The sequence below is a fragment of the Dioscorea cayenensis genome, chromosome 24 (assembly GCF_009730915.1).
Source record: "Dioscorea cayenensis subsp. rotundata cultivar TDr96_F1 chromosome 24, TDr96_F1_v2_PseudoChromosome.rev07_lg8_w22 25.fasta, whole genome shotgun sequence".
NCBI lineage: Eukaryota > Viridiplantae > Streptophyta > Magnoliopsida > Dioscoreales > Dioscoreaceae > Dioscorea > Dioscorea cayenensis.
The window spans coordinates 613,721-639,577 of NC_052494.1; the positions used below are offsets into that span (position 1 = coordinate 613,721).

Consider the following 25,857-nt stretch of genomic DNA (forward strand, 5'->3'; position numbering starts at 1 on the left):
AATTGTGTCCGGCAAAATTTAAGTTTTGAAATTCATATTTAATTACAAACCCAACAAAACAAAAAAATTAAAAAAATAAAAAAATTATAAATAATTACAAAAAAATAAGTTTAAGATGTAAATGTACAACAAAAATTTAAATAGAAAACCAATCGACAAAACAAAATTTAAAAATAAATAAATAAATAAATACAATTATAAATTAAGTTTAAAAATTTAAATTTAAATAACAAAAACAAATCAACAAACAAACCCAAAAATAAAAAAATAAAAAAATAAAAAAATTAAAAAAATTAAAAAAATATAACACATTCTTCCCACATACATGAAGGGGTAAGCTCACCATATCTTGAAGTGGTGATTGGATCTCCACTACTGCAAACCAAACACCATGAACTCCCGAGTGACCCGGGCTTTTGGACTTTCACTCCTTTGTCCAAACACTGTAACCCGATCACTGTTGTCACACTTCCCACTGCAACCAAACACACTGAACTAGGGACTTCACCTGAACTCTTTACTTCCACTGAAGTGCCACTTCTGGACTTCAGACACTTCGGTGGAACACTCTCGAACCAAACACGCCCTTAGTCCGGGTCCGCTGGCCCGGTTCTGTCATGCCCAAAAAGGGTTTGGACAAAAGTTGTATTAATCCGGGCCGGGTTTGGACAATGTTTGATTGTCCGGATTTAAATTCGGGACAAATAAATTCTGATAACTGGGTTTTTATACCTCTAAAATTTTAAAAGCCCAAAATCATAAGCCCAATTGTTTTAAGCCCAATCTTCCAAAAACTTCAAACTTATATGGTTTTTAAATCCGGGGACAAATTAAATGTAGTTATAGGATTCGGACATCGGACAACCCGATTTTTAAAAAAACCGGGTTTGAACAAGTTATGTTTGTCCGGATTTAAAACCGGACATGATCTGGACACAAATTTATTTATTTATAATAGTAATTATCCAGGGATTTTTGCCACCCCTAAGCTCATTGTCATAGGCACAAAAATGGTGAGCTCATCAGCATTGAGTCGAGCTCAAAAACAGATAAAAAAAAACTCTCTTATTTATATCCACGCACAATTATGTTGTCTGATACAAACATGGCGAGATAATTTTGTAATTTTAATTTAATTAAAAAGTACAAGACTGAACTCTTCTGGTTTAAAAATGGAAAACAAAAGTAGGAATACTAATATGTAAATTTTAAAATAAAAGAACTCAAAAAAATAAAAATAATTTCTGTAAAATATAATTTCAAAAAGTTAGTTAATTTAAATATTTGATATAATTATTAAATAATAAGACCAACCATGTAATACTCGTTTATTTTCCTCAATTAATATTCAATTGTTCGCACGTGCCGTTGACCGCAAGTCACTAAAGAAGCTTCGAAACTGGGCCTCTCAAGCCGCCGTTGTTTATAAATAGAAGAAGCCCAACAAGGGCCCAAAGTCGAAAAAAAAGAGGGAAAAAAAGGAAAAAAAAGAAACCAACCCCCCAAAATTTTCCGCCCCGATTTCACGATCGAAATCATCCAAACTGCTGGAATTTCATCGCTGAAGGTTAGTTTCCCCTCCAATTTCCACTGTTCTAGTTCCAATTCGTTTGATTATTAGCTTAGTATTGATCTTCTTGTAGTTTTCCCATTTCGAAATTAGGGTTTCATGTCAAAATCCGATGATCGCATCCATATCTAGTGATTTATTTGATTTTGCTGTGATTTTAGATGGTTTTCTTTCTTATATTTGTATTGATTATCAATTGAGTGAATTTTTTGCTTGAATTTAAGAGTTTGTGGTGTTTGCTTTGATATAAATTCTTTGTTGGTGAAGAAATGATGCATTTTTGGTGTGAATTTCTTGTACTTGTTTTTCATTTGATTTAATTCGGCAGGAAAGGCTGCACCTTTTTGTGATCGGTGGCATTTCGAGGTGTTCTTGAAGCTCACTAGTGGAAATGCCGGCCTACCGGAGGTTGTCCCGGGTAGACACAGTTGAGCTCAAGTCACAGATTTTCAAGAAACTTGGAGCTCAGAAAGCTGAGAAGTACTTTTATAGCCTTGAAAGATTGCTCACTCGCAAACTTAGCAAGTTAGAGTTTGAAAAACTTGTGTTAAGTACTATAGGGAAGGAGAATGTTGGCCTTCATAACTTGTTAATTCGATCAATACTGCACAATGCCTCTCTTCGTGATGCTCTGCCAAGCAAAGAGACTGCTTCAGGGCACTCGAGAACCAGTAGAACACTTAATGGGCAGGTTGTAGACCCAATTTTGATGTCCCCTCGAAGGGGGCGATCCACAGGCAGTCGTGATCGTAGGTCTAGCAACCGCCCGAGTCCACTTGGACCTTATGGAAAGGCTCTCCCTGGAAATTTACAGGAGGTTTCTAATTCTTGTGATCCACAGAGGTCTAGAGAGCAGCAAAGTGCTGTTGAGGTTGTATCTATTGGTAGCAAAGCACTGCTGGAAGTTGCATCTGTGGAAGATGGGGAAGAGGTAGAGCAAGTGAGAGGCAGTCCATGTGTTCAAAGTAGGAGCCCGGTGAGGGCTCCTCTTGGCATTACATTGAGTGCGGGTTCTTGTTCGCGGAAACCTCTTAGGATTGGGAGCACAGCAAGCTCTAATTTTTCAATGCCTTCTGTTCCTGAGAATTGCCATAGCGCTTCAGAACTGCCTGATTTGATATCTCTCAAAACGCGGATGGAACATCAGTTGGAAGCTCAGGGCCTTGGTTTGTCTGTGGAATGTGTGAATTTGTTGAATAGTAGCTTGGATTTATACCTGAAGGGGCTAATTAAGCCATGTATAGACCTAGCCAGAGCAAGGTGCAGCAGTGAGAGTATTCATCGACAGAATTCTCATAGGCTTGGTGTGCGGCAAGAGCAGTTTCAGAGACCAAATCAATTTTATTCAGTGTCATTGCATGATTTCCGAGTGGCGATGGAACTCAATCCTGGAGTACTCGGAGTTGATTGGCCTGAAAAACTTGAGAAGATATGCCTTTATTCCTCTGACGATTGAAATGTCTTTGCTTCATGATTCCTTGGAGCATTAGCTACATGACTCCAGTTCAAATTGTTACAGACATTTACTTCTTGAGTATCAAGAAGATATGATGTTAAAGTTGTCCAAAGTAAAGGATTTCTGTTGAGATTGAGAAGCTTCCCATTGCTGAGAATTCATCATATAAAAGCTTGGAGGCAATAAAATCAAGGGCTTGTTTGACTGATCAAGCCACTAAATTTTGGTGATGGGTCAATTTCTCCATCTATTATTGTAAATCATCTAGACCCAATTATAGTACTTCATATCAACACGATCTTTGATATTGTTTACGTGTCAGTTGTTCATTAAAAATGCTGAGTTAGTTCATGTAAATGAACCATTAGCTAGAGATTGAATGCCAATGATGTCAATTTTGCCATCTCTTTCTTAATTCATATTTCTTATACTCATCCAGTTTTACTGCATTCTCTACTTATGGTACTTCTGATATTCGGTTCTTCCTAACATGCCATAACCTGTAAGTTCAATAAATAATATTGTTGATCGGTATGGAATTCACCTGGGGATCATATCATGCAATCAAGTAGAAAGAACTAAGTGACCATTTTCTGTTCTTTTCACATGGAGCTAAGATGAAGTGCAGTTGAACTATTTAGGTAGCTAAATACAATGATGTATGACATGTAGTTTCTTTTGAGAAATACTACTATTGAAATGATGAAGACACTTTGATTTGCCATGCACTGATGCTGTCTGAACTTGGTTTCATGATCCACCGAAAAGATTTGCGCGTTCAAGGTATGTTATTATTTTCCTTTTACTTGATTAATTGTGTTGTGCAGTGATGATTGATCCACAAGGAAAAGCTTGGTATGTATTTTAGTAGACGATGAGAAATCAATGGGTATTGGTAGTAAGTTCTAATGAATGATGCCATGTTCATTGTAAGGCAGACAATTTGATAACAGCAGATTTATCGGTTTAGAAAAGGTCTGTAAATGCTTTTGTTCTACTTGATAATAAACCGTATATAGTCATCAGTTTGTATCTCTACTGCAGATTGAGATAGAATAGAAATAAGTTGCTCAAATTAGTTTATAGATGTGGAGTTTTATATCACATTTCAGTTTGGTAACTGTAGCTTGTTGTTTGCTTGTTTTACTTATCAGACTCAATTGTTTCTCTCTTGTTATATGTGTCTTGAAAACTTTGTTTTATGCTATCCTAGTGATAAACTCCCTGCTATCCAACCCTGGAGGGAAGAGCGAGAGGTGTTTCTCATACATAACTCTTACATATAATCAGAAAGTCAATTATAATATGAGAGGTTCGAATTCAAAATCTCTTAATTATAAACACGGGTAGGTACTAGTGGACTAGTCCACTGTTCATTAGCTTCGCCTTTTCATTAGAAAACAAAGACCACCAAACATTTACAATTTATATAAAAATATATTAATTTAGATTTATAATAATAGGAATAAAATTTGTAAAATATTTAAGTAAGAGTAATGTCTGAATTTCAGTTATAGCATTTAATAAAAATAATAATAATTATAATTTCATAGTATAAAAGCCCAACCCAATAGAGCAATCGTCAAAAGCCCGGCCCAAAGAAAGACTAGAACCAAAGCAAACGAGATCCCGATCGAAGCCATCCCCATTGATATCCTCGACCTCCCCCTCGACCTCTTTCCTTCGCTCTGGTCTCCGACGACGACGACGACGACGCCACTTCTCCGGCGAAGGAGGTGATGGTGATAAGCTGAGGTATTACCTAAACTCTCCTTATACTCGCCACAATCCGTGAGATCGACATCAGTATCGAAGCTTTAGCGATTCCTATGTCGAAGGCTAGGGTTTACGCCGAAATCAACGTCGTGCGTCCAAAGGAATACTGGGATTACGAGGCTCTCACCTTGCAATGGGGGTAAGTCCAAAGGTTTGATTCTCAAGTCCTTAGTTTTAATCTGACTCTAAACCCTAGAATGTTGTTGTTTTGTTGTTTGCGAAGTAATTAGGGTTTTTGAGTATTTGCATAAATTTGGTTGTTTATGCAATTTCTTTCTGGTAATTTTGAGGTATTTATTGGATAATGAACTCTGGAATAGTCTGAACTAGGTCATTGTTGTTGAAGCCAGTGTTTTTTCTCATGTTTGATTTTGTTTTTCTGTTCAATTAGGGAGCAGGATGATTATGAGGTTGTTAGGAAAGTTGGAAGGGGAAAATATAGTGAGGTTTTTGAAGGCGTGAATGTTACCAACAATGATCGTTGCATCATCAAAATCCTGAAGCCTGTGAAGAAAAAAAAGGTGTTAAATTATCTGGACTCTGTAATGAAGCTTTTGTGATTGTCGTATATGGTATTTTTAAAGTCATATTGTTACTATCATTTCATGAAATATCATGGGTGGGTTATCTGTTAGGCTTACCGATTTTCAAACTTGGGACTAATTACTAAAATTTCTTTGTGTTTACTTTAACTTGTTGAGTTGGGCATCATGTTAACTGGGTTGGAATTTAACCAATGTCACTATGCTTTTGAAACTTTTATGCAGTGCATAGAAATTATAAGTTGGTTACCAAGTGAAACTATCCTGGTCCTCATCGGTAGTGTCTTCATTTCTAAAAAGGGAGAAAAAAAGTGATTTTTGGTTTTCCTAGACCATTGAGAATGCAATCAAAGTTATTACGTAATCCAGATCAATACGTGGCTGTAGACTCTGGTGGCAAGTTTGTTGTTTGCATGGTTAAAGTAGTTGTCTGTTCCTAATATTTGTTGTATTTTTGTTTGTTTCTTTTTGTTACAATTAATTTTCATTCTTATTAACAGTTTTGCATTTTACTGTTGTCATTTCTGTCTTGTAACCATAAAACAGGTATATAAAAGTTTTATTGGCTGCTATTTGATCCCTTTTTTCTGCTGAAGTATTCAGTTAACTTCCTTACTTTGAATTTTGCAGATTAAGAGGGAAATAAAAATACTTCAGAATCTTTGTGGAGGTCCAAATATTGTCAAGCTGCATGATATTGTCAGAGACCAGCATTCAAAAACTCCTAGCTTGATATTTGAATTTGTGAACAGTACAGACTTTAAAGTTTTGTACCCTACTCTGACAGACTATGACATACGATATTATATATATGAGCTTCTCAAGGTAGCGCTGGCATATAATTTGTAGACATTTTGACTTCTTTTTCTGTGAATGTTGTTGATGATGCCTCCATGGTGCATCTCTACGATTATTTGACTATTTACCTTTTTACCTTGTGAGCTTTGTCTTGTCTATCTTATAGTTTGTGGTCAGATCAATTTGGTTATCCATCATTATCTTAAATAGATAACTGTATGTAAATATGTAATCACACTCACACATGTATGCACACGCATGTGATTTGTTTTTGTTGAGATTGTCTGCGTCATGTTTTTCCATGGAAATTGTGCTGCTGTAGATAAGAAGTTTTATAGAGTGCATGATTATGTCTGTAATTTTGTGTATAGGCACTTGATTACTGTCATTCACAAGGAATTATGCATCGAGATGTCAAGCCCCACAATGTTATGATAGACCATGAACTTCGGAAACTCCGCTTGATAGACTGGGGGCTTGCTGAATTCTACCATCCTGGGAAAGAATATAATGTTCGCGTAGCATCAAGGTAATTTGCTAGTGAGGAAATTTTAAGTGACTTAAATAGCAATGACTTTTTATCCTTGCTATTAAATTATGGAGTTTGATGTAAGTTGATAAAATTACTGTTCTTTGAGTTACAAATCTAAATTTTCCTTGCAATATGCTTCATACTCTGATTTATGCTGACAATAATTTTGGCATATGTTTTGTTAATTTGTTTTGCTGCCTGTTAATGAGATCTGATACATGTTGACTTGTCACTCATTATATATTGTTATTGAATGTTTTTTTTTTTTGGAAATGTATGAATGTATAAATTGGTCTTCTAGAATCTTATCATAGTATGAAGTAATGAAGTAAATAGAACTTCCTTCTAGCAGGGGGGCATGTACATGATTAATAAATTTGCCACTCCTAAAGTTACTGGTTTGATAATTGATATGACATGCCTTCAATATTTACACAAAGGTCCTTGTGTATGTGTGTGATTTTTTGCTTCCTCTTCTTTATTCTACTGTTACCTTTGAAGTGCTAGGTGTCATTAGTAGTAAAGCTTGCTATTAATCCTTCTGTTCATTTATTTTGTACGGGATCCCTTATGAGGAACATTTCTGAATAATAGAATTTTTGTAAATTTTTATCTGAGGAAAATCAAGGCAAGTTATGTCAAGTTTGTTGTGAGCCACGCTTTTTAACTTTGTGCCTGGGTGATAAATCTGACATCCTTGCATTTTTCCTTTCATGGAGTTATGTACACAGTTTCCTTTGCTCGGTTCATGATATTAACTGGACCATGATTTGAACTAGAATTTATAAACATTTTCAAAGCTCATTATCAGACCTGTGCATGTATTTTGTACGGGATCCCTTATGGGAAACATTTTTGAATAATAGAATATTTGTAAATTAACCATTTGAGTAAAATTCGGCCTAGTTTTGTTAAGTTTGTTGTGAGCCACTCTTTTAACTTTGTGCATGGGTGATACATCCAACATGCTTGCATTTTTGTCCTTTCATGAGTTATGTGCGCATTTTCCCTTCGCTACCTTCATAATTATAAGTTGACCATGATTTAAGCTAGATTTCATAAAGATTTTCATGTTTATGTTTGCAGAAGTCTAATATCAGCATCTGTTGTTTCCTAGATATTTCAAGGGACCCGAACTTCTTGTTGACTTACAAGATTATGATTACTCCTTGGATATGTGGAGTCTTGGTTGCATGTTTGCTGGAATGGTGAGACCTTTACTTTTTTATTTGTCCCGAAAAAAATGAAATCAGTCATTTTCTTGTAATGCTTTAGTGGTCCGACCCAATTTCCACAATGGTGCTCTTTACTATATCATATAGAAGGTTTTGTTGAAGAATTATTTGAATTTTTTTATTACTAAAAATGACGAGTTTCCTCTCTTGTGAATCTGATAGATAACATTTTTTTGCAATTCTGTTATTTATGTTTTGCAGATATTCCGTAAGGAGCCCTTCTTCTATGGCCATGACAACCACGATCAACTTGTTAAAATTGCCAAGGTATTATATAATCATCTTTGCACTATCATTGGTGTTTTGATGTCATTCATTCTTTGCCTACTTACTTTTTTCTTATAATATCTATTTGGATATCATTTATGTTCACAATTTTCGCGGTGTCCTACATGATTGGTATAACTTGTGGTGCATGTTTTCAAATTGTATAAGTGATTTCTTCACTTCATTTTTCTTATGATGAGAAATTTTGGTTATGATATTTTTTCTCTGTCTCTGTCTGGAGCATTCCTATGTAAATTGAAATAGTTTTACAATTTCATGGATGTTTGTATTTGATATGTAATAGTTGTTGGAGGTAAATAACTTTGAAGAAGCAGAAATAGGGAGTATTTTGGAAGTGCTATTATACGTTTTTGTGTTCAAATTGATGTCTAGTACATTGGGCATATCCTGCTTGATCAGGTCTTCAAGATGGAATTATCTGCATTCATGCTAAAGCAAATAAGAATAAACTAAACTGATCACATGCACTGAATTGGTGTATACTGTTCTTCTTTTCCAGGTACTTGGAACAGATGAACTGAATGCATATTTAAACAAATACCGCTTGGTGCTCGATTCTCAACTTGATGCTCTTGTTGGAAGGTACAAGTAGTACCATCATTCTGTTGGTTGATATCTGATTGCAGGTGATAACAACTGTTCTACTGATCTTATGAACCACAGGCATAGCAGGAAACCTTGGTCCAAGTTCATAAATGCAGACAACCAACACCTAGTTTCTCCTGAGGTCCTATTTCTGTGATTACTGACTTCAATTATGACATGTTGATGATCAATTTTAAAGACAACTACATGATTTTAAAACTTATGATGCGCAGGCTATAGATTTCCTTGATAAGCTTCTCCGTTATGATCACCAGGATAGATTTACTGCTCGGGAAGCAATGGTAAATCATATGCCACACTTAGACTAAAGAGCTATTTTTTTCGGTGTTTTTAATGTGCTTCTTTATGAATTTATTGGTTCAAGAGGCAATGCCGTCAATTTTTTTGATAAATTGTTTGCCCCATTTAGCCTTAGATCGTAATCCATTGTTTCTATGTTGTGCAGGCACATCCATATTTCCAGCAAGTTAGGGCAGCTGAAAACAGCCGGATGCGCACTTAGTAGTCGAACTTAACTTGTTTGCTTTGATTTGTACTCTTTTAAATCATTAACATGATTGATCTCGGTCATATATCATTAATACATACAGATTTTCTTCTTTCCAACTATATTGTATTAATCACATGATATCACATCTCTTTCTCGACAAGAATAGGTTGTGAGATAAAGAAAACCGGAGATTGCGAATTCTAGAGTGATGATGGCTGGGTTATATCATCCACTCGAAAAGGCGAAGACAGACGGCAATGCAGGTGTGTTAGACTGGGCATCTTTTTCGGTATGAATCAAGCCATTAATTCATGTTTATCACTAGACTTTCAATGCTAGTGCATGGCCAAAATTGCCTTCAATTAGGAAGAGTGAATGGCTCATTCTATGAATTGGACATCCAACCTACTAAGCAAACTGTAAGTCTCAAATCACTAGATAGAGACATGATCTAGTAGCTTATTAAGTGGTTAAATGGTCTTTGTTACATATGTTCCCTAGTTTCATGGTATAAGTCTTATCACTTATAGAAAACAACTTAGAAAGTTTCCTATCAGTCATTATTGATGGAATAGTGACAATGGTTTAGTCTCTCACATATATTTTGGAAATTCCTTTGTTTGTTTTTACTTTTAATTTGCTTCTCTGATTATTTATTTCATGGGGGGAAAAAACCAAAGAATTACTCTGAATAAAAGTTAAATAATAAATTTTAAAAGTACAAGCATGAAGCTATATAGGTTGAGAAAAGCAAGCTCATGTACTTGGACTAGGATTTGTCTAACTAGTTAGCCAAGCCATGACAAAAATGAAAAGGAAAGGTAGTGTTAGAAAACATCTTTTATAATTTAGATGTGACAATAGAGAAAGAGGGAGAACCTAACAAAGATGGGTTAGTGGTCACTTACAAATAATTAAAAATCCATTTAATTACAATTCCCCAAGAAGACACTTTCTTATGAAGAATAATAGTTAAAGAATGTGACATCCAACCACTCACTCTATCTTTTCATGACTTGCCTACCCTACCTTATGGATCTTCTTTCTTTAATTATAGACACCTATGAAAGTGAATAAAGGTTGTAATGTTAGTAGGGATAAAAAAATTCTCTCACTTTTTTCTTCACTTTGGATGAAAATAATAAATACACAAAATTCTAGCATTAGTTTTGGTTTTTTTTTTTTTTTTTTTAAAAGATAAAGATACACAAAATTGTAGCAATAATAAAAAATATGAATTTTTTTAATTAAAATTTTTCTAAACCAAAGATATACTATATCTTTGAATCCTTGTATATCCAATTATGTTAAGTTTTTATTTGGAGATAAGATAAAGTAACATACCACTACCACAATGGTATTATTCTTCTTCTAGTACCCAACTTAAAAAAAGTAATGATGAGGTCATGCGCATATGTACCCTTAGAAACCTACGTCTTTTCCAAGGCTATATTTGGAAATTTCTTTATCCCCATCTCAAAAAAGGACAAAGAAAAAGCAGCCGCATTATCCACGCTTTACATCCAACTCAGTCAAAGTAACTCCCACAATGGATACTCCACTCCCTCCTCTTAATCACCACCCCCATGTCCCTTTCCTTTTACTGGTCTCTACCATTTTTTTAAAAAAAAAAAACTATTTAATCCCAAACATACCCTCATGAAATCATATTTCTTTATTCATTTCCATGTTTTAAAGATGTTATTATTCATAATTTTCTCCATAAGGGTACACAAGTAATTATCCATCTTTTAATACTTTATACCAGCAATAAATAAAAAAAAAAACCTATATAAACCCCTCAAAACTCTTCCCTCACTCACTCCCTCCCTCCTTCTCTCCACACTCATGGCTCCCTCAAACCTTCTCTTCTTTCTTCCTCTTCCTCCTCCCTTTCCCATCATCATCATCATCATCATCATCATCATCATCATCAAATCCCAACACTAATCTAAAGACATACATAATCCACATGGCCAAATCCGAAATGCCCACCATCTTCCCCACACCTCATCACTGGTACCTCTCTTCCCTCTCCTCCCTTTCTTCTTCTCCTCCTCCAATTCTCTACACCTACTCCACCATTCTCCACGGCTTCTCCACTCGCCTTTCCCCTTCTCAAGCCTCTTCTCTCCGTTCCCATTCCGGTGTCCTCTCCGTCCTCCCTGAATCCCACTTCCATCTCCACACAACCCGAACTCCCCATTTCCTCGGCCTCTCCCCTTCCACCCCTTTCCTCCATCTCCACCTCCACCTCCAATGACATCATCATCGGTGTTCTCGACACCGGCGTTTGGCCAGAATCCCCAAGCTTCAACGATGCCGGCTTTTCTCCAATCCCTCACACCTGGCGCGGCATTTGCCAAACCACCACCACCACCTTCAACTCTTCTTCTTGTAATCGCAAGCTCATCGGAGCCCGCTTCTTCCTCAACGGCTATGAATCAAGTTCATCCCTTGACCAAACCAAAGAATCACGTTCCCCGCGTGATCACGACGGCCACGGCACTCACACTGCCACCACCATCGCCGGCTCACCCGTCCCTTCCGCCAACCTCCTCGGCTACGCCACCGGCACAGCTCGTGGCATGGCTCCCCAAGCTCGGCTCGCCATTTACAAAGTCTGTTGGGCCGCCGGCTGCTTCGGCTCCGATATCTTAGCCGCCATGGACAGCGCCGTCTCCGACGGCTGCCACGTTCTCTCTCTCTCCCTCGGCGGCGGCATGGCTCCTTACTATCTCGACAACGTCGCCGTCGGCGCCTTCTCCGCCATGGAACACGGCGTCTTCGTCTCTTGCTCCGCCGGCAACGACGGCCCAACGGCTTCCTCTTTGTCCAACGTTGCGCCATGGCTCACCACCGTCGGCGCCGGCACTCTCGACCGTGACTTCCCCGCCACCGTTTACTTCAATAACGGCGTTAATTTCACCGGCGTTTCTCTATACAAAGGCAAACCTTTGCCCGTCTTCTTCTCGTCTTCTCCCGTTTGTTTACGCCGGTAACGTCTCTAACGGCACCGACGGCAACCTCTGCCTCCCCGGAACACTAAACCCATCCCTCGTCGCCGGAAAACTCATTCTCTGTGACCGCGGCGGTAACGCAAGGGTCGAAAAGGGTTACGTCGTTAAGTCCGCCGGCGGCGCCGGCATGGTTCTGGCGAACACGGAGGAAACCGGCGAGGAGCTCATCGCCGACGCGCATCTTCTCCCTGCCGTCGCCGTCGGAGCGAAAGCTAGAAACTTGATCATGTCTTACTTGAGCACCAACCCTAATCCGATGGCCACCATCGTCTTCTCCGGCACAAAGGTTGGAATCCGGCCGTCGCCGGTGGTGGCGGCTTTCTCTTCACGTGGACCCAATGAAATCACGCCGGAGATTCTAAAACCGGACTTAATTGCTCCCTGGAGTGAATATTCTCGCGGGTTGGTCCGGTTCAGTTGGACCGACCGGGTTGAAGGTTGACCCACGTCGGGTCGAGTTTAATATAATCTCAGGGACTTCGATGTCGTGTCCGCACGTGAGTGGGTTGGCGGCGCTGATCATAGGGGCCCACCCGGAGTGGTCACCGGCGGCGATTAAATCGGCGCTTATGACCACCGCTTACGTGGATTACGGTCATGGAAACGGGCGACGTCCTTGATGCTGCCACGTTGAGAGGTGCCACACCGTTTGATTATGGGTCTGGACACGTGGACCCTGTCCGAGCGTTGGATCCGGGACTGGTTTATGATCTCGGAGTGGAGGATTACTTGGATTTCTTATGCGCGTTGGGTTACTCACCGGAGGAGATTGCCACCGTGGCGAAAAAGAAGGGGTTTAAGTGTGACGGTAAGCGTACCTATGCGGTGACGGCACTGAAACTACCCGTCATTCGCGGTGGCGTTTGAGACGGCGACTTGGAGTGGTGGCGCCGGCGTTGTGGGGACCACGTCGACAATAACGCACGTGAGGACGTTGACCAATGTGGGGCCAGAAGGGACTTATAAAGTGAAGGTGACGTCAGAGAAGGATGTGAAAGTGAAGGTGGAGCCAGAGGTGTTGGTTTTCAAGAAGAAAGGACAAAGGGTGAGTTACAAGGTGAGTTTCACCGCCGGTTCACAGCCGTCCGGTTCGACCGGGTTCGGTCGGTTGGAGTGGACCGATGGAAAGCATGTTGTTGCTAGCCCCATTGCCTACACATGGACATAATAATAATTAATTAAAATAATAATATATATATTAATAGAATATGATGGTACTAATTTAATAATAATAATAATAAAAAAAAAGATTAGGAGAAAAATAGAGGGGAAAAGATAGTGATGAAGTTTTCTAATTGATGTGATATGTGGAAACTTGGTGTGAATTGGATATATTTTATATATCCTTTTTGGTGGGTGTGTGCATGTGTGTGTATATATATATAGGGCTAAAGTTAAGGCACTAGTTTAGCAATAAAGATGATGGGGCATATTATTCATTCTTGATTGCAAATATATTCCTCATATGGATGGCATTAACTACTGCATGATGATTTATTGAGAATAGATCATACTAAATAAATACAGCTCATTTAAAATTTATCATCACTTCTGAATTCTTCTTTGGTTTCCACGTCATCAATATATATATATATATATACATATATAATGAAGTTTTTAAGAATGAGAGAAATAATGATACAAGATGAGCAATTAATTGTCTATTAGAATGCTTCTTATTTAAATAATATAATTTTTATTTGAGAATTTAAATGCAAAAGACTATATTCTACAAATGGATTTTAAGGGAAACAAATGACCTATGTTTAAGAATGGCAACATATGAAAAATGATTGCATAAGCTATCTAGATGGATTGAGTGAACTATGTGAATAATAAAATTGAGTGATATATGATCTAGTAATAGTGAAGGAATTAAGTTTATGATCTATGACACCACCTCAATTGAATTGCATGTATGAATGTTGAATGCTGCTGTATTCATAAAATGTGTTGATGACTTGAGAGAACAAAGTCAGATAATTATTAAACATACACATACAGTACAGACAATGAAGTTGTCAAAAGCAAAAAATTATCCATGATTCAAAAGCTTATAAACTACCAGTTTCAGAGATTCATCAAGCCAAGCCGCTCGGAGCTCCGTTCGGACTTGTTCATTAAGCAAACGAGTCCAACATGAATCTGACTTTCAAGCTTGAGTAGCTAATCAAATTGAGCTCGAGCCTCATACTACTCGACTCATCAAGGCTCACGAGGTTACTAAATGAGTTCACTCACGAGCCCGTTCATTAATCATGATCTAATAATACTAAATGAAACATAAATATTAATATTAATTTGATTATATGTATAATGAATTTCAATATAAAATAATATTGAAATTAGTTGAAAGAAACATTGAGAATGTTAAGAAGCATAAATCATGTAATATACTTTCATTTACTTACCCTTGAAGAGAGTTTTCAATTTTAAATAAGCTCGCGAGCAGGAGGCTTGTGAGTTGTTATGCAGGCTCACGAGCCGAGAAATGTGAGACCCGTGCTTGGCTCGATTAGCTATTCAAACTCGAACTGCTCAAAGAACGAGGTTTTTCTGAATTGAGCTCCAAGTAGCTCACGAACAACTTGGCTCTTTGGCAGCCTTACATATGATCTTTTTTTGGCTCAAATATTTTTTGAGCCAAGCTCAAATCGAGCTTGAGCTTAGTTTTACCAATTCGAGACAAGCTTGAGCTTAGAATTTCGAGCTCGAGCCTACAAACAATTCTGCCGAGCCAAGCTTGAACACTTCAAAGCTCTACTCAACTCAGCTTCATTGCACCCCTAGGACCATAATGGGTATAAGCTTCATCTAAATTATTTCTGTAAAGCATCAAACTAGAAAGCAAAAAAATTGACACTAATGATTAGCTATTCAAACTCGAACATGGCTTGTTTGCTCAAAGAACGAGGTTTTTCTGAATTGAGCTTCGAGTAGCTCACGAACAACTTGGCTCTTTGGCAGCCCTACATATGATCTTTTTTTGGCTCAAATATTTTTTGAGCCGAGCTCAAATCGAGCTTGAGCTTAGTTTTACCAATTCGAGACAAGCTTGAGCTTAGAATTTCGAGCTTGAGCCTACAAACAATTCTGCCGAGCCAAGCTTGAACACTTCAAAGCTCTACTCAACTCAGCTTCATTGCACCCCTAGGACCATAATGGGTATAAGCTTCATCTAAATTATTTCTGTGAAGCATCAAACTAGAAAGCAAAAAAATTGACACTAATGAGCAGCTGATGTTTGTCATGACTCATGCATTCGGTTTCAGTAATTGATAACTGAATCAGGAATCAATATTGAAATGTAACAAAAAGGTAGGATGCAAACCACATAACATCATTTGCAGGCACATCAGAGACAGCTTACTTGAAAAGGTCCTGGTCCTGGAATGCATGAAAAACTATCTACAGAAGTGACACGCCTGGTTTATGACAGGTAACCTTAATATTTCCAAATGGTACCATCATTATATCATAGAAAAAAACAAGCAGAGTAGGACTTAAATAGCTCTCAAATGTATAAAGTGAAACCAGTTATCTAAAAATTGTTCAAGCTAAATGAACTTGTGCTGATCAATGAATGGCTAGGAAACCAAATGAAAGAGAGAGAGAACATACCTGATTCAATCATTCAAATACTCCAGGCAATCAAGTTCTCAATAATTGTTCCTAACATGAGGCAAAATGAGAGTCAAACATAGCAAATTCAAAAGGACTATTTCTTACTTTGAAGTTTAACGCCAGGACCAAACGTTAACTAACAAACAACCTTTTTGAAGCACCAATCACAGCCACTCATAACATAATAACATGTCACTACAATGAAACCATAACATAGCACGGTGATTTGTCTGTGCGGTAAAAGCATTTTCTTATTTGAAAGAAATACATCCGGCTGCAATTTGGTTTTATTAAAAAAGAACACTCATATTTTCAATCATTAGATCATCTCAAAGAGAGAGAAAAGATATGCTATCATCATTATAGGTGATATTCATCTATTTGGAAACTAGAAAAGAATTTAGACTTACAACAAACTTTAATCTGATTCTATATTAGTGGTCAATCATCTATGGAAGTACAGAAAACAAAAGTACACATGAACCAACATGAACCATGTAAATAGGCAACAAAAAGGAGAGGACATGAAATGTGAAGTGGCCGGATCATTTAAGAGGTAAAGAAGTGAGCATACAAGTACAGAATACAACTTGAGAAAAATGTGTGCATAACTTAAACACCAACACCTAGCAGAAACACACTAAGTTAACTGAATTACAGCACTAAATAGCAAACAAATGAGGAAAGTTCATTCCTATCACCTGCACGTACCTATTTTGAACTAGAACACTAAATCTACAGCTCAACAAGCTAGATGTGCTAGAGATGGTTATGCTAATAATGTGATCACATCATCAGCCACATCTTATATGAAAGCTGCAGTTTTAAAATGATAATATCATTCCTCATACTCCAAATCATATAAAACAGAAAAATTCGATCAAAACATCACTCTGACTCACTTGAAGCCTGACAAACAGGTAGGTAATATGTGTCTAGCTGCCAGTATTTATGTTTAATACCTTCCCACACTTCCTCTGCCAAACAATCCTTGACAGGCAAGGGAATAAATTGTGTGGAGTAACCCAAATTTCCAAGTTCTAGAGAAACTAACTGGCAGTAAACTACATGGAAAAACGCATTGTCCCCACAAAGGCCATTGAAGTATGAATAGATTCCTCCAGGCTTCAGGAGCTTAGGAAGATGCTGATGAAATAGCCTCAGGTCCTCGTAGTATTCTCCATAAGTGTCAAAAAATATTCCTGCACAATTATGAGTATTCAATTGGAAATCTTAGCCATCGGAAACTCCAATAATCTATTATGGCTCTCCATATCACATGGTGTCTAAAGAAACTGCTTGATTAGATTGTTGCAGTTCATCAATGTTGTCAGTTTAAACTCAAACAAATGCTACACAATAAACCCATACCATAGCCCAAAGAGAATTTACGTAATGACCTCATGATCCCTATTGTTATGACACTAAATATTATATCAATTCCTTTATATAACTACAACTATTTTTATATCTATTTTTCTTCAAACCGCCTCTGGCATTAACTATCGTAAATGATACTAGTAAATGGTCCCCTTCCAACATTAGTGTCTAACTATAAGTGTTCAATCTCACAACGATCATTACAATTTAAACCCAAGTGGGGGATTAGTCAGTTGGTAACATTGGCTATGTGCAATTTAGTATAAGATTGCAACAGGTTTAGAATGAAAGCATGCAAAAGAAAGAGTGAACCATGATAGCACATAAAAAGTATATGACACCTTAAAGAAGATCCAATTAAGTGTGCATCACAGCATCTCTACTAACCCAAATCATAACCACGGCTCCGTTTAACCAATGCAGTCCATCATTCTCAACAACTAGACTGTTCGCCAATTAGATTACCCTAACCAATGCAATCTATAGTTCACAAAACACATGGCTATCACAATATTAAAGTCAAAAGTTACCCTTTTATCTACATATATATGTTGTACAGTGACTCCCAGACACAAAAGCTCATCAACTACACATCTCAATTCGCATAGACTTCTTCATGATGAGTATTTACTAAACTACACTTGAATGCAATCCTTCAAAAGACATCTCAAACAATGACTATTTTGCAGTGTATATATATACCTCTTTACTACAGAAAGTAGCATCATAAGAATTACAAAATTATCAAAGAGAAACAAGAAATTCCTATGAAATGAGTTGAAGAAGTTACCATCATAGGATTGAAGCTGAGGAAGAACATCCTGCCATTTCCCAAACACAATCCTAACATTCTCCTTCTCCCCCCAGCCAGATCGAATCATCCGCTCATAAACCTCAGGATGTGCCTCAACAATGGTGTGCTCCACCGGCGCATACTTCTGAATGGCCTCATCAACAAGCCCCATTCCAAACCCTACATTCAGAATCCTCCCTCCATTTCCAATCCCGCACACCGCCCGCGCATGGGCCTCCATCAGCGGCCTCTCCCAAGCCATCATCACCGCCTTGCTCTCCGCGTCCATCACCTTATCCTCGCTGAACGAAACCCTATCATCAAGGTACTCGTTCTTCCGATCCGAATCGGAGCGAGCGATTGTGCCGAGAACGAGCTCAGCTCGGAGTCCGGCGTTGAGGAGAGCATCAAAGGCTTCCTGGTGGCCGTGCTCCATGGCGAGATCTCCGGCGGAGATCCCAGAAGGGGATACAGCATTCCATGGAGCGCCGGCTTCCAGGAGACGGCTGACGGCGGCGGAGTGGCCATGGAAGGCTGCGTGCATGAGCGGGTTCATGCCGTCGGCGTCGAAGACGGAGGGATCGGCGCCGGCGGCGAGGAGAGATTCAAGCTTGACGAGATCGCCAGCGATGGCGGCCTCGCGCAGGAGCGAGTCGGAATCCTTCTCCATTTTGCGACTGCGCGTGTGGTTTTGCGGTGATCTTTAAAATTGTAGTTTTATTTATTTATTTATTTATTTATTATATGCTAAAAATAATTAAAATTATATTTACTTTGAAAGAAAATATGAGTCGGTAATCACAATAGAAAAAATATAATAATATCATATGAGACACGTGTCAAAATATAATAGGCTGAAATCTAGTGTATTTTCTAGTTTCAGAACCAGGGAGATGAACTCTGTTGATATGAAGTCATCTCAGCTGAGTTCTAGAACCAGAGTATTCTCTGGTTACACCCAATAATATATATATATATATATATATATATTATTTCTTCTATTGTGATTTGGGGATATTTGTCATAATATAATTGGATGAAACCAGAAAATACCCTGGTTTCAGAACCAAACCAGGAGAAATGACTTTGTTGATATTGGACCCTTTATATAGAATGCTTGTTTTAAGTTTGACTCAAGATCTATTTGTGTATTGCTATTTCAGTCACCAAATTATGAAAAAAAAATTATAATTTAATTTGACCTTTTAATATTGAGTTTCCTTACATAAAATATTCATCTAGTGTGGAATACAATAATTATTCTTGTATTACTACTATTTGAGTCACCAAATTATGAAAAAAAATTTCATAATTTGATTTGATTTAGTAATATTTGGTCTTTTGTATAGAATGTTCATTTCAAGTATGACACAAGATCTATTTGTATATTATTATTTGAATCAACAAATTATGAAAAAAATTTAATAATTTAATAACTCAAATAGTAGTGTAAGAATAATTAGGTAACTAATCATATAATTTAGTCTTAAAAAAAATTAGATTGTTGTGTATATCAACCTACATTTTATTAATTTGCTTCTTAAATATTTTTTATTTTAAAATGTTACATTGTTTATCAAGAACATTTTTAAAAGTACAAAGTAAATAAAACATAATATGATGTATAAATGATATTCAATCTTTTTTAAAAAATAAGTGACGATATGTATATAGAATCATAGATACCAAAAATAATTTTGCCACATAAATTACAAGTATCTCCCCACTAAAGTGCATTTTCAATTCATGTTTCATTCCCCAAGTAATAATATTCAACATTTAATATTTTCAGGCCCAAGTGATTTATATGCAATATCTTTGCATCTTAAGTCTCCTTGGTGAGAATATTAAATGTTTTTATATATTGTTAGACTAAAACATTGAGAGGGTGTGCAAGGAGCATGGAGAACTGTAACTATGAAGCTTAAGAATATTTATGAGTTTGTGAATATTGGCATGCATTTTTGAATTATCAAAGTATATGTGTATTTATATGCTTGATTTGCAAGGAAAGGTTATGTTTAAGTATAACATGTATATGTGAGGGCTATGTTTTGAATAAGGAAAGTGTTTGCTTAATTTGAGACATCTTACTCTTTTATTTTCTTAGAAAGTATGAGTTTGTATATACATGTGCCGGTATATATATATATATTAGTATTTAGGAAAATGAGTATATGACTGCATACAGGTATTGAAATCGCCAATGTAGCTTATAAGTATTCTTGCTCAATAGATAATTACTATGGTTTACATTGTAGGTTAAGTGTGGACCATCAATGTTATGTTGCATAGTTTATTTATGAGTGATGTTATGTACTATGCTAAAACATTGAATTTGCATACAACATTGTAGCACTCAAATCATTATAGCATTAGACTTTCATCTATGGGATTATTATACGATGTTGGTAGGAGCATTAGGAAAATGCTATTTTTGTCTCGTGTGAAAGTTGGAATTTAGTGACTATTTTGAGATAAAAATTCTAGTTTAAAAGATGAAATAAAAGAATTAGAAAAGAGGAGGGAAAGATCAAGACAAGAGCTAAGAGTCCGAGATGAGAGGATTACAGTCAATTACTAGAATTCAATTCTATTAACACTCAACACTATTGTTGCAAACAAGACTGTGCTCTTGAATTCATGGTGATAATGTAGTTTCTAGTTTTTACATAGTTGTTATTACTCATATGGTTAAGCTTTTGCTAGCGTAAATTATTTATACCAATGTTAATAGGATTGTGAGGAAAATTATAATGCTATTTTAAGAGCATGGATAAACCAAAAAACATGATACACAATTAATTATCAAATTTAAAGCGGTAGATATATATATATATATATATATATATATATATATATATATATATATCATAGTCAAGCTTTTGAGTCAACGTTGTCGACTCACAAACTTCTCATTTTCTAGAATTTTAATATTTTTTAAAATATTATTAAGAAAAATTTACAATTTTATGTAATACAGACTAAAGCTTTTAGTTAGTATAAAAAACATTAAATCACTTGTAATTATGACAAATTTATGAATTTGTTTGATAATAAAATAATTTTTAAAGAGATAATTATTTATTTTTATAAAATATAAATAAAATATATTGAAAATGTGTATAAATTATGTGCTTTCACTTTATTTTACGTGATTTAAGGTTCAAATTTATTTATTAATTAAAAAGCTTAATTAGAGGTTGTCGGTGTATGTAAAATTAAGTGAAATAATTTAAAATAAAAATAGAAAAAGAAAATAAAATTTGAGGTTTAAAAAAATATTTTTAATAATTTATTCTAATATTTGGATTTATATTAGAAAATGGAAATTTTAATAAAATAATCATCATCCCTTTAATGATAATCCAATGCTGCAAACGTGTCACAATGTGATTGGTTAGGATTTCCCGATAATAAGACAAATGATCAAAATTGACGGCTAAGATCGCATCACGTTTGACCTCATTCATCGTTCTCACGTGCCCTATAACCACCGCTGTGATCGTTCGAGAACCGTCCAACGAGCTCACGGTTCTCCGACGAACCCCGGCGATCTCCATTCTAGGGTTAGGGTTTTCTCCCTGATTTCATCGATGTCGACGTGCTTTGATCTCTGGGAGAAGGATCCCTTCTTCTCCGCCGCGGAGGAGGTCCAGGAGTCCACCGACAGGTAGTGAAACCTTAATCTTGGGATTTCTAGTTGGTATGCGCTTGATTTTGATTGGATTTAGGCTTTATCTCTTGTTTTCCCGTGATTTCTAGGATGGAATCGGTTTATAGACAATGGATCCATGAAGTGAAGCACGCTTCAGATCCCAACGTGAGCTCTCCGAGTTGTTCCGCGGAGGTCCGGCGAGAGCTTCGCACGACTCTTGGCACCGCCAAATGGCAGGTGAATTTATTACTTTTTTAATGTATTTTTTTATTTTTTATTTCTAGGGATTGGGGATTGAAATGTGTGAAATTTGGGATTTTTATGAGCGCAAATTGAATTCGTGATTTGAGGGTCTGGGAATGTGATGAATTTTCGGTTTTGATTCTTGTGGGTTGAATTTGTAGCTGGAGGAGTTCGAAAAGGCGGTGACATCGTATGACGAGGCTTGCTCGGCCGGGAAGGAGACGAGAACTCGACATAGCCAGTTCATTGTGGCAATTGGTAGCCGGATATCAATGGTGGAGAATGCTTTGAAGGAAGCGAGCTTTGAAGGGAATTCAACAATGAGTTGGGTGAGATTGGATGAAGGGGAGCGGGATGAGCTAGCCCTTTTCTTGTCTTGCCCATCAGTTGAGCAGGAGAAAGCCCAATCAGCCCCTCAAGTCAGCAAAGTTGTGATAAAGGACAGTCCTTTGCTGTTGGGGATGACCGCTGAAGGTATTCCAGATCTCTCGAAGAAGGAAGGGAGGGTGCATGGGCATCGCAGAACCGCGAGTGCTAGTGCTGATATAGAGGCATGGAAAATTTCAGTTACTAGGACGGAGGACGAACGCCCTAGTCGGCCTCCTCCGAAGATACCCAGCTTTTCTTGCTTGAACAAGGTTGCTGAATCAACGTTGAAGATGAAGTGGCCTAAAAATGGTTTCAGGAAATGGAAGGGTGGGGATCAACTTCAACCAGAGGAATCAATTCCTCTGAGGAATCACCAGTTGAGTCGGGTGAGTAGCCAAGGAACTTATACTACTACTTTTATTCTCTATCAACCTAATGGATTATATAGGTTTTTTAATCTATTTTCTTCTTCTTTTTTATTTTTCCTAGGGCCTTGATGCGTGCTATGAGAGAACTAAGAGTTACCTTAGTGATTGCACTGAGGATACTTATGATAAGCAGCTCTATGGTTGGGTTGGATCTCTTCATAGACAGCTGCAGAGGTCTCAGTATCAGATTCAGTATGGTCGACCAATGCAAATGGTTTTTTGGGCTGTACTTGTTGTATTGCTAATTGGTGAGTTTCCTCCTCCTTTATCATCCGGCTATTATGTGTGGCAATTATGTTTTTGAGTCTTGAATAACACTAAGATAAGGTTTGGTTAAGACAATCACAATGTGTCCTATGTTGCTTTTGAATTTCATATTCTGGTTCTATGGAGTTTATGAGAAGAAATTTTACAAAGAACAGCAGCACCTAACCGCATGTAGGTTTGTTTTTATTAGTCTTCCTGAAGTTTTAAATGGTTCTGACTGATATGTGTGAATTGCTATTGGAAGGTTAATTTGTACTTATCTACGGCCTTTTGTTTTTATTTGTTTGAATATGGAATAGTGCTTTGAGTGACTAAGATAAAGGTTTGGTTATAATGACCATGCTTTTCCAATGTTGTTTTTAATTTAACTGAGTCTGTCTCTAATAAATAAGACAATGGTTTGGAGAAATTAAATTACAGAGAACTGCAGTTCTTATAGTTTTTAATATTCTTAGCCTTCTTCAAGTTATGAGTGGTTATGGCTGATATGCCTAAGTAGGTCTTCCTGAAGTTATGAATGGTTCTGACTGATATGTCTAAATAGGTCTTCTTGAAGTTATGATGGTTCTGACTGATATGTCTAAATAGTTATAATGGTGTTAATATGTGTTTAACTTGGTAAATCTTAAGGTGTGACATGAGTTGTTTGTGTGTTTTGTTGGGAATTACTTTGGATGTGGACCACTATATCGATTGTGTGTGTGTGTGTGTGGAATTGACTCATGGTCTTTTTTAGTATAGACAAGATTGTCAGTGCTATTCACCCGTATTGTCTGGTTCTGATCCTTTTATAGTTGTAGAGCTTCAAAATGTACAATCATGATGCTCATCTAGATCATTTAATTTTGATGAGGCTGAGAACATAAAACAGTAATTTCAACTCTGTATTTCTAAATTAGGCTTGGAACTTATAATTTTTATGGAAATTTGTGCAACACAAACTAGTATTTCCAGTACTTTTATGCAACCCTATATACCTGTTCTTTTACTATATGTAGTCTTCTGCTTGTTTTGATAAAAGTCAAAATCATGCTTAAAGAATGGAATTTTCAGTTACCATAACATGACTAACAATTTATTAAGTGCTAAATGAATTATTAGAATATATCTTTTATCAGGGAAATAGAATTATATCTTGCGCTTTGTCCTCACACATGAATGTTTCAGATAGGATGATGATCACAATTGAATGGTTTCAAAATGTCATTCTTCACTGTAAGGTATCCTCAAAGCATGTTATCTGTAGAGAAACTTAATGTACAAGGCATGCGAAGATATGAAAATTGCCATCTCTATTATCTTCAGTCACGGTTGGTAAATGCATCTAAGAAAATATCAGTAGCAATGACATACCGTCTTGAGTCTTGACTACACATTCTCTATCAATTGCTTTCAGTCTATTCAGTCTTGTTTTCGCTGTACATGAAAGTCTAACCATTTCACTTGTTGCTGCAGTTTTATTTGCATTTCGTGCGATTTGATGAGGCGAAAGTAATTGAGTTCTCAATTGTTTGTTGGTAAAAGATCAGGTTATTGCAATACCAATCCTCAAAGAGAAGGTATCACCTCTTTCCTGTGAAAATCATATTGATTTTACCCTCTCATGACTAAATCCATGAATCAATCCATGTGAAGGTCCTTGTCTTTGTACCAAGTCCTGCAGGCTGCATGGAAAATAAACAATTCACATGAATAACATGAAATTCTTCAACGAAGCATCTCTTTTTGTCTGCCCAAATGTTTGGCCTGGTGGAATTCATCAAACTTTTCACCTACTTCATGCCATCTGTTTGGAGAATGAGCATTGCATTTTAATAAGAACCAGATTCTTTCTACAAAGCATCAATGTTATATTTATTTATTCATTTGTTTATTCCCTTGGTTTTCCTTGATATGTTTTGTGTGACACCTAGCATGATTTTTACATGCACTACATGTACCATACTAAATTCCCTTATATATTATCCAAACCAAATCTAATCTTCTCTTATTCATTCTTCTTTATTATAAATTGATGCAGGACAACATTAATAACAACAATCAGCGCTGGATTGGATTAAACTTTCTCAACTGCCATCAAATTCATGCTTCCATTTGAGTTCTTGAAAATGCTCCATCTGTATATCATTTCTCCTTTCTTTTGCTTTTGTGTCCAAATTATGTAAAATTTAGTTTGGTGTACTACTCTTATTTCATGTATCAACTGTGTATTTGTAGCATATTTTCCATCATTCACTCTCTTTTCTCTCATCTCATTGATAATTTTGATCCGATGTTCTCGGTTATGTGATAATTACCACGAAATTAAAACATGGTTTATTTTTAATTATGGATTTAAAAATTTTATTATTTTTTATTATATGATTTAGAGATAGATTATTAATTTTTATATTAAAAATTATTAAATTAAGGTAATCCAACAGATAATGTGGAAGGTTCTAGAACCGGTTTTGTGGATGATCTGCATTAATTGTTTGGTCAAACTACTACATCACCAATTGCAGGTTTTGTTGACATTTGTCTGGACGGTGCCGTAATTTCACATCCAAATAAATCCAAATCATTAATTGTAAAAATATCCTAATTAAGAATCCAATTCAATTCAATAATTACTAAACAAGAATCCAATACACCTAATTTTGTCAATCTCCAAATCAATCTTTTTGATATATTAAATAAAATAAAATAAAATTATTAAAAAAAAAAAAAAATCTCAATAGCTTTAAATGATATAAAGACATAACCTTATTTGTTCATCTCTTTTCCCAACGGTTAGTTAAAC

General features: G+C 36.6%; 4 protein-coding genes and 1 pseudogene across 6 annotated transcripts; 4 read left to right on the top strand and 1 right to left on the bottom strand.

Annotated features, from left to right (window-relative positions):
• Positions 1 to 1,473: 1,473 nt before the first annotated feature.
• Positions 1,474 to 3,429, top strand: LOC120252774. Of its 2 annotated transcripts, none has more exons than XM_039260923.1 (2): positions 1,474 to 1,567; positions 1,899 to 3,429. In XM_039260923.1, the coding sequence occupies exon 2, from the start codon at positions 1,962 to 1,964 to the stop codon at positions 3,024 to 3,026; it is 1,065 nt and encodes a 354-aa protein (XP_039116857.1). In that variant the 5' UTR covers positions 1,474 to 1,567; positions 1,899 to 1,961; the 3' UTR covers positions 3,027 to 3,429. The 2 variants fall into 2 exon arrangements, with proteins under 2 accessions (XP_039116857.1, XP_039116858.1); XM_039260924.1 differs by having other exon boundaries at positions 1,904 to 3,429.
• Positions 3,430 to 4,620: 1,191 nt separating this feature from the next.
• On the top strand, positions 4,621 to 9,409 carry LOC120252851 (casein kinase II subunit alpha-2-like). Of its 2 annotated transcripts, XM_039261042.1 has the most exons (10): positions 4,621 to 4,941; positions 5,194 to 5,323; positions 5,975 to 6,169; positions 6,514 to 6,671; positions 7,792 to 7,882; positions 8,111 to 8,176; positions 8,697 to 8,779; positions 8,861 to 8,924; positions 9,016 to 9,084; positions 9,249 to 9,409. In XM_039261042.1, exons 1-10 carry the CDS (start codon positions 4,856 to 4,858, stop codon positions 9,303 to 9,305), a joined length of 999 nt encoding a protein of 332 aa, XP_039116976.1. In that variant the 5' UTR covers positions 4,621 to 4,855; the 3' UTR covers positions 9,306 to 9,409. The 2 variants fall into 2 exon arrangements, with proteins under 2 accessions (XP_039116976.1, XP_039116977.1); XM_039261043.1 differs by lacking the exon at positions 5,194 to 5,323.
• Positions 9,410 to 11,128: 1,719 nt separating this feature from the next.
• On the top strand, positions 11,129 to 13,752 carry LOC120252844 (annotated as a pseudogene).
• A 2,680-nt stretch (positions 13,753 to 16,432) lies between these two features.
• LOC120252788 (protein arginine N-methyltransferase 2) lies at positions 16,433 to 18,796 on the bottom strand. Its single transcript, XM_039260948.1, has 2 exons — positions 18,108 to 18,796; positions 16,433 to 17,139 (listed from the first exon to the last, which is right to left on the bottom strand). The coding sequence occupies exons 1-2, from the start codon at positions 18,778 to 18,780 to the stop codon at positions 16,826 to 16,828; spliced, it is 987 nt and encodes a 328-aa protein (XP_039116882.1). The 5' UTR covers positions 18,781 to 18,796; the 3' UTR covers positions 16,433 to 16,825.
• A 2,788-nt stretch (positions 18,797 to 21,584) lies between these two features.
• On the top strand, positions 21,585 to 25,325 carry LOC120252879. The gene is made up of 6 exons (XM_039261076.1): positions 21,585 to 21,783; positions 21,876 to 22,005; positions 22,173 to 22,766; positions 22,870 to 23,056; positions 24,531 to 24,634; positions 25,096 to 25,325. The coding sequence occupies exons 1-5, from the start codon at positions 21,707 to 21,709 to the stop codon at positions 24,554 to 24,556; spliced, it is 1,014 nt and encodes a 337-aa protein (XP_039117010.1). The 5' UTR covers positions 21,585 to 21,706; the 3' UTR covers positions 24,557 to 24,634; positions 25,096 to 25,325.
• Positions 25,326 to 25,857: the final 532 nt, after the last annotated feature.